The sequence below is a fragment of the Nannospalax galili genome, unplaced genomic scaffold (genome assembly GCF_000622305.1).
Source record: "Nannospalax galili isolate Female #2095 unplaced genomic scaffold, S.galili_v1.0 scaffold107, whole genome shotgun sequence".
Taxonomy (NCBI): Eukaryota; Metazoa; Chordata; class Mammalia; order Rodentia; family Spalacidae; genus Nannospalax; species Nannospalax galili.
In genome coordinates, this window is record NW_008358490.1 from 319,543 (window position 1) to 328,165 (window position 8,623).

General features: G+C 47.2%; 1 protein-coding gene across 1 annotated transcript in view; it reads left to right on the plus strand.

The window, feature by feature from the left end:
* The window catches only part of Prima1 (proline rich membrane anchor 1), a 61,226-nt gene that overhangs the window by 8,069 nt on the left and 44,534 nt on the right, over positions 1-8,623 (plus strand). Inside the window, 1 exon segment of the mRNA XM_029557965.1 lies at positions 1-33. This exon segment is cut by the window's left edge and continues 25 nt beyond it. Within this exon segment, the coding sequence (XP_029413825.1) occupies positions 1-33 (33 nt within the window).

The following is an 8,623-nucleotide window of genomic DNA, read 5'->3' on the forward strand; positions in this document are numbered from 1 at the left end:
CCCCACCACCTCCCAGACTCCTCTCCGCCCCAGGTAAGTGAAAGCGCATTCATTTTTTTTCCGGGTTATTCTGTGTGTTTTCCTGGACCCAGGAAGAGCCGATGAGCGAGACAGAGGACAGCTCTGCCTCCTTTGTAATTTTCCACTGGCCGAGCGGGAGGGAAGCCAAGGTCCAACTTTCCCCTGCAGTCTGCAGAACGCAGTTCCCCCAGAATGCTCCTGCGAGATGGAGAAGGATGCTTCTCCATCAGTTAATCAGATAAAAGTCAATCTCCTTTTGATGAGTGACCTAGCCTGGAATGTTCCGAAGGCCAGATCTTTAAAGGGGGCAGCTGCTGGGTACTGTCTTAAGTACCCCCCCCACAGTTTTAATTTTCAATTCTGATTCCCATTTAAGAAGGCAGTTAGAGTAGAGCCCAAAGCAAGGCTCTGGGGAGCCAAGATCTACCCTTGCCTTCTGGCTATTTGTACCCAACCTGCTGAAGCCTCTTTGGCTCTCCCTGAGTGACTGCATCTCTGAACAATTTGATTGCCTGGTCACTCAAACAAAGGAGCATTTCTTTAGCCAGAAATGGCCTCAGCCCTGACCTCTGCTTAGTTAAATTCCCTACTTAGAACTGCCAGTTGATGGGGTCGCTAATGGAGATTCTGTGCTGTAGATGGGTTGCTCCAGATTCATCCTGGAGCATGCCCATGATTATGTCTTGATCAACCTCATTAAACACATCTCCATTGAATTATGTGGGGTGTTTTTTAAATAACCTTGGTGAGGCTTGCTCTCTGCCAGACTGTGTCCAGCATTTTGGTACCCAGTCGGCAATGCAGTGCTCTAGGTCATCATTGAAATTTGTGTGGATTCTTTCCTTTGTATCTGCAACCTTGTAACCCTATGATTCTAGGAATGTGGCCCTCAGATGACCTGCTTACAGCCTCTCCAGTGCACTGTAAGCCCACTTGGGTCATTGCCTTTGGGGTAGGGCTTAGCAATTGTCTGGGGTCGTTCAGATGAAGGTTTAGGTTGAGACCCTAAGTCTGCCAGGCCCCTGCCAGGCCTCTCCAGCGCCCTTCTCTCCCAGGGTGCTCACTGGACTGCTTTCCCTGAGGGAATTCCCTAAGGCCTGACCTCAGGCACCTGCCCCTGGAGACGGCACCCTTTCCTTCCTAAGATGTCCTTTCTGCCCATTCTCTGAGTCCCAGGCCTATGAGTTGGTATCTGATAGATCTACACACCTTAGCCAGCATCCCTTCAGTTCCTCTTTTGCTTACCAAGCACCTGTGCCAGACACAGGGGAGAGGGATTGTCTTGGTTGTCTTTGATCACTCGGCTCCACAAGGCCCTCGTAACAATTTGTGGCCTGTGAGAACACAAATTGTTCGCCTGGGACACTGGAAATTCCTGAGTAGTTAGCTAACAGGACAGCGCCAGTAAACAGTAATGTTAACCTGGGTCTGTCTATAAAATAAACAGGATTGTTCCAGGCTGGAAAGGAGATTGTGGGAAGACATTTAAGCAGAGGGTACCGCATAGACAAAGACTTGGAGGTATGACTCTGTGAGACCCACCTTAGGAGTCAGAGTCCTTTGGGGTGCAGGGTTGTCTTAATCCAGCTTCTGTTACTGTAAGACAATACCTGAGACTGGATAGTTTATAAAGGAAAGAGTTTGATGTTGGTTTATGTCTAAGATTGAGAAGCTGCATCTGGCAAGAGCTTCCTGCTCTTTCATGCCATGGTAGACAAGAGAGCAGGAAGTCATGTGCAGAAGAGAAAACAAAGTTAGTCAAAACAACCTGCTCTCATGGTAACCCATCCATTCCCAAGAGAACTAAAGTAGTTTCATGAGAAAGGCATTAATCCATGCTCAAGGCCTTACCTTGAATCGCCACTGTGTTGGCAACCAAGTTTTAACATGAGTTTTGGTGGGACAAATGGCACAGCAGGGTTTAAAGGGTGCAGAGGCAGGTCTTCCAGACCTGTGGGTGTCCAGGGTCTGGCTGAGCAAACCTCACTTCATCCCACGGATCACGGCTCCCAGTTCCCCCGCATCCTCGTACCACCTCTCATTTACCTTGTTCCTCCTCACAAAGGCTTAGATTTTGTGTGTATTCAACTTAATATCCAAAGAAAGCTTGATAAGAGTTCTACATATGGGAAGCCACTAACACATGCTTTAATAGGTAACCACAAAAATCAATGATGGAACAAGCTAATGTTTTAAAATGCTAGCCTTCTAGAGAGGTTCTGAATGGGAGGTCTTCACGATGAATGGGGAGAGAAGCAAACAGTAAGCAAGTGTGAAGGCTATGATAGCACCGTGCTGATTCTTTCCCAATAAGGCAGTGAGAAGGTTTGTAAAAAGGGCATGGCTTTGTGGTAGGCTCTGTTAGCTCCCTGTCACTGTAACAAAAACCTGAGGGAATCGGCTAAGGGAAAAGGTTTCTTGTGACTCAGTTTGAGATGGTTCAGTGCTTAGTTGCTTGGTAGTACATCATGATAGGAGCATGTGGTGGAGGAGAACTGTTCACACTTGGGCAGCCAGGAAGCAAAAAAAATAAAAGGTCTAGGGTCACAGTATCCCCTTCAAGGGCACACCCCCAATGACCCAATTTTCCACTACCAGGCTCCACCTCCCAAATGTCCCACCTCTTCCTACAGCGCTGGACCAAGCCTTCATTACATGGCCTTTGTCACAGCTTCAGTGCGCTTGAGTACCGGGTCCGTGTGTCTAAGGTCCATCATACTACAGGGCTGGGGACCCATCTTTTAGTAAACTGCCCTGGACCACATATTGGGCAGGTGGACAGCATGGTATCTCATCCTCTGGCTCAGAGAGGTTAGCTTTTCTTTACAGTACAGTGTGTATATTAGGGTTGATCCAACAAACAGGAGTTGGAGGATGTCCTTGAGATTATTCAATTCCCAGAGCACATGAAAGCCAGACAGAGAGAGCAGCATGTGGTATAGGAACCTGCATCTGCAGGTGGGAGGTGCTTCTGGTTGGGAGCCCAGTAGTGTGGTTGAAACAGGGCTCCGGTTGTAAGTAGCAGAGTCTTCCTTTTTTTTTTCAGCACTCAGGAGGCAGAGGCAGGTGGATCTCTGTGAGACTGAGACCAGCCTGGTCTACATAGCAAATTCCATGCCAGCTGGGGCTACAGGGAGACCCTGTCTCAGACAAAACAAAATATTACTTCCTTTTGATCTTTATTTATTTTAATTTTATATGTATGAGTATTTTGTCTGCATGTGTGTGTGTCCGTGTCATGCAATGCCTGCAGAAGCCAAAAGAAGGCATTAGACCCCCTGGAACTGGAGTTACAGAGGGTTGTGGTGCTGAGAACCAAATCTAGGTCCTCTGCAAGAGCAGCCAGTGCTCTTAACCACTGAACCATCCCTCCAGCCCCCCCCATGTTTGTTCTTTTTAAAAATCAGTCTTTTAAGTTAGTATGCAAAGTAATGGGTTTTCTTAACCTTAACTGACAATGATTTTTTTAAGTTTTTTATTAGCATGTATTAATTATACATAATAATGGTTTCATTATCACATTGTTGTAGAAGTATATAGTATATTTTGATCATATTTGTGTCCCATCGCCCTCTCTTCCCTCCCACCCTCAGTGATCACCTCTTCCACTTCCCAATCAGTCCCCTTTCTTCTTTCATGTGACCTAATGGGTTTAATTAGAATTATTCAGAGGAGTATAGGTGAGAGGTTATTTACAGGAGCATGGGCAATGTACCAGGGGCTACATCACTGAAGAAAAATGCCTCTTCCTCCCCCAACAACCGTTGGATACCTATAAATCCTTAGGGAGGAATGAGTCTTCATGAGCCCTTCGCCTCTCCTTGACAGATGTTGACAGCCCTGGTCTTGTGCAGATCTTGCATATGAAATCAGAATTACGGAGAGTTCAAGAATGTCACCACCTGTGTCAGGCTCAGAAGACAGTATTCCAGACTATTCCACCCCTTCCTCTGGCTCTTACATTCTTCCCATCCTGTCTTCTTCAGTGTTCTCTGAGTCTTGGAGGAGGTGATAATGTTCCATTTAGAGCTGAATATTCAACAATTATCCTCAGCACTGGACAGTGATGAGTTAGTGCAATAATTGCCTCTCACTCCAAAAAGCAGCTTCTCTGACCAGAGCTGACAGCAGCACTAATCTGTGAACACAGATATAAATATTGAGAGGTCAATTGTTCAGACACATCATATTCATTTAGCAAAGCATTATCAGTCTCCCCCCAACCCCCACTGGTGTTATGACTTCCTTCCAGCTTTTGGCCAGGTTTACAGTACCAAACATGATTTCCCTTCAGAGGAACAGGCCTCAATTCCAATCAGAAAGTGTTTGGTTATCCCTCAAACAATCAGGCCACTATCACATCAGTGGGCACATCTTGCCTGGTAGGTCAGTAGTGTAGCACACAGGGTCTACAGCAAAGGTAAGACAGTTGATGACAACTCCCCCTTCTTATGGGGGAATGACGTATGTGTCATTGTGCTTCGTTCTTACTCATCCTCCTCCCTCTCCAGAAAGGCTTTCAGAAGCAGCATAAGCAGCACAAATCAAGGGGAGAGATATTCACTTTTAGCTCATACATCAGAATATTCCAGCAGCAGATCTACTGGGTTCATGGATTCAAATGATGTTGGTTTGGGAGTCTCTCTGTCTGTCTGTCTTTGTCTCTCTGTGGACCCAGTCCCTGTGACTCCAAGCTCCAGGATTCCTTCAACCTTGCAGTCAACCCCTCTACAAAGCAAGCTTTTCTCCTCTGATAAGAGTCCTGAGACTCTCATTGGATCAGTTTGGGTCATGTGTCTGTCCTTGAACCAGTCATGATTTACTCAAGCCTCAGGTTCTTTATGAAAGCTGGCTGTGGATTTACCCATTCCCTAGCTGAGCCTCAACAGGCAGACACACATACACATGCATGCACACATGCGTGCATACCCACATGGGTGACCTGAGGAGTCTCATATGGAAGAAGTACTTCTGACTCCTGGTCAGTGGTCATGGCTGCTGCCCATCCTGTGGAAGTCATTCTGGTTAGAAGCAGCCCAAGAAATCCAACTAGACAAAGGGGATAAAAAGATGCCATCAATCCCCAAAGGGGATTCCTGGTCATTCAAGTCAAGAAACCTTCCTTAGCCAGAAAGTGCCTCAGCCCTGACCTCTGCCTTAGAAAGTTCCTGACTTAACTACTGCCAGTTAGTATGGCCTCTAAGGGAGATTCTGCAGTGTAGATGCATCACTCCAGTTTCAGCCTGTAGAATGTTCATGATCATGTCTCCATCTACCAGACAGGTGGGAGGGAGGGAGAGAGAGGAGGACCTGAGAAGATGGGAACAGAGGGAGGCCAGGGAGCCACTGTCCCAGAGGCCCAAGAATCAGGCCTAAGGGCTGCAGAGTGTGGCACAGACCTGTGAAGTCCCCCTAGAAGTAACCACGGGAACCTTTGCATGAATCATTGGGTAACTTCTTTGTAACCAGCAGACCTCCCCCACCATCCAAACAGTACTTTACTGTATTTCTCAGGGTGACCAGCTTATTCCAGTTCGCTAGTACTCTCTGGGTTTCATTTGTGTTTCCTGTATTGGGGAAACTGCTCAGCCTTAGGCCCCTTCTTCTGGCAAAGACAAGGTAGTTTTTAAAGTTGTTTTTATTGTTGTTATGTTTATTTAGAAGGTGTTTTGTTTTATCATGAAACTTGCAAGAGTTTCCCAAACTGCATCTGGGATTCATTGCATGTAGGGCCTAGCTCTGCATCACTGTCCTGACTGCCCTCACCCTCCCTGCTACTGGGAAATAGTTCTTATGATGCAAAAAATTAATTTGTGAGTGGGTGAGTTAATTTGTTGACAGTTTTGCTATATAGCCCAGGCTGGTCTCAAATTCAAGATCCTCTACCTCAGCCTCCTACATGCTGGGATTATAGGCATGCAATACCATGCTTGGCATGACATGGAAGATTTTTGATGATCATGTTCAGCTTTGACCACACAGCTCACACTTAGGGCAAGGAGCACCTGCCCAGGAAAGCTCCTCTTGGTGCACATTTGCAGGCTGTTTGCAAGCTGTGGCCATGGGCAGGCCTAAGGCTCAGCTCTCAGGCAAGTTTGTATCAGAACCCTGAGGAGAGCTGGTTTAGGAAGATCACTGGGCCCATCCCCAGGATCCCTCCCTCAGAAAGCCAAGGGCGGGGCCCCAACAACTTGCATTTCTCACTCATTGTCAGATGAGGCCAGTTGTTCTTGGTCACAGGGGTACTTGGAGAACTGGAATCCTAGCAAATGATGGTCACATCAAAGGTTTGGAGGCAGATGGCCCTTTCCCTCAGCCCTGTGACAGCCCTGACACTGGCATGCTACATCCCTCTGAGGGTTCCTCAGGGGTCTCCACCTCACGCTCCTGTAGAGACTAGATTCTGCAAGCCACACTGGGCAGACCCTGTGTCACCTCAAAGGTAGAGTTACATAGCTGTGACTCAGAGCCTGCTTTTCTGCCCTCTAGATATTTGTTCATGAGCTGTGTGACTTGGGCGAGCAGTCCTGGGCTGCTAGAAGCCTCATTTTCTGAATCTGTAAACAAGTAGCCATATCAGCCATGGACGAGCCACGTGTAGACCACGTGTGGGTCACACAGATTCTGTGTAAAGTGAACCCCATGGAGAGTCTGGAACCCAGTGCCACTCAGTAAGTGGCAGCTAGTAAGAATTATTCAGGTTAGGGCCAGTGAGATTGTTCAGCAGGTAAAGGCACTTGAGGCCAAGCCTGATGATGCTCTCTGTTTGATCCTGGTACCCACAAGGTAGGAAAAACAACTGCCCCCTGCAAGTTGTCCTCTGACCTCTTCATAAGCACTGTGGCATTTGTGTACATGCACAGGCACACTCACACACACATGCACTTGCATACACATATAAATGTAATTTACAAAATCTGAAAATACTAAAGTTAAACCAGGGTTATGTCTCACACCTGTAATCCTTGCACTCAGGAGGCAGAGACAAAAGATCAGAAGTTCAAAGTCACCCCTAACTACGTAGAGTGTTCAAGGCCAGCCTGGGCTACATGAGACCTTATCTCAAAAAGGAATTATTGAGGATGACAGTGGTAGCAATCACAGGCCACTAACCATCTGAGTGGCAGTTGCCTAACGGGATTCTGGCACTCTCTATGCCAGAGAAACAGGATGAAGTGGGCTCTTGGTGTCTGGGTAGACTCTGCCAGACCTTCAGCAGGGAAGGAAAGGGGTTCTGAGACTTCCATTCACATCCTTTCCAGGACAGCCTCACCAGACTTGTGATCCTTGGGGTCAAGTGGAGGCTCCTGGGTGAAGGTATTTCTAGAAACTGTGAAAGAGAATACCCAGGCAAAGTCCACCACAGCGGCCAGAGTCAAGCACCTGGGCTGCTTTGTAAATGCCAGCTTTGGCCTGTCGTCTCTGCTGTGACTCAGATCACTGAGGCCATGGTAAGAGCTGTGTACTGGCCCTCAAGGAAAAGCACACACACCCCCTCTGTGAGACGGGCTTCAAGGAGGACAGGCCAGAAATAGCTATTCCAGAGCAGAGGCATGAGCCGGCGCGTCCACAGAGCCTGCCTGAGGACTTCAAAGTACTGAGATAGATTTTATTTTTGCATTTATTTTATTCTTGGAAAAATCAGAAGAGAGGTTAAGTGACTCCCCAAAGGCCACAGAGCAGTGTTGAACTGGGAATGGGTTTACCTGCGTCCCCTCCTAGGCAGCAAGGACCACATTTTAACAGAGAAAGGCATCAGCTGGGCTGTGGGAGTTCTAGAATGCTTTGTTTTTGAGGCAGGGTCTCACAGTATAGCCTAGATTGCCCTTGAAGTCATGAGCCTCCTGATCCTCTAAGTGCTGAGATGACAGGCATGTCCCACCATGCTCAACTAGGATGCTTTTTTTTATTTCTTTTCCTTCGCCTAGAATGCTTGAAGAAGCCAACGTTTATCCCCTAACAGCAGGAAGGAGCTCTGCTAATCTTCAAACACTCCTTTGTAATGGGTGATATTGCCTTCGCTTTCTCTGAATTGCCCAGGGGTTCACAGAAGGCAAGTTAACTTGTTCCATCCTGCCTCTGAGATCACCTTAATTCATGTAGATCTCACCTCATCCCCAGCTCTATTCTTGTTTTCTATAGCTGCCTTAAAAGATACTGTCTCTTCCCTCACAGGTTCAGGAGTGGACTGCACCCAGTGAGGATGTTCTCACTGGGTGTCTTTCAGGCAGTTGTAGTGAGTTGCCTGGGACTGGGCCATCCCAAAGGCTTCCTTCTCGTATCTGGTAGTCGGTGCTGGCTGCTGGACGGGTTCTCCGCTGGGCATGTCCTCTGGAGCATGTGACGCCACTATGTGGGCTGAGCGCCCTCGCAACATGAAGGCCAGGTTCCAAGGTTGCACAGCAGGCGGAAGCTCTATTTCTTTTGATGATGTAGCTGAGAAAGTCAGACACTATGGTGTACTCTCTTCTTCAGAATCAAGTGACCAGAGCTGGCTCATGATGGGGAACCTACTTCTTGATGAGGAGAACCCAAGAGTTTGCATACTTCTTTTTAAAAAATATTTTATTATTAATATTATTTTATTAATTATTAATTTATT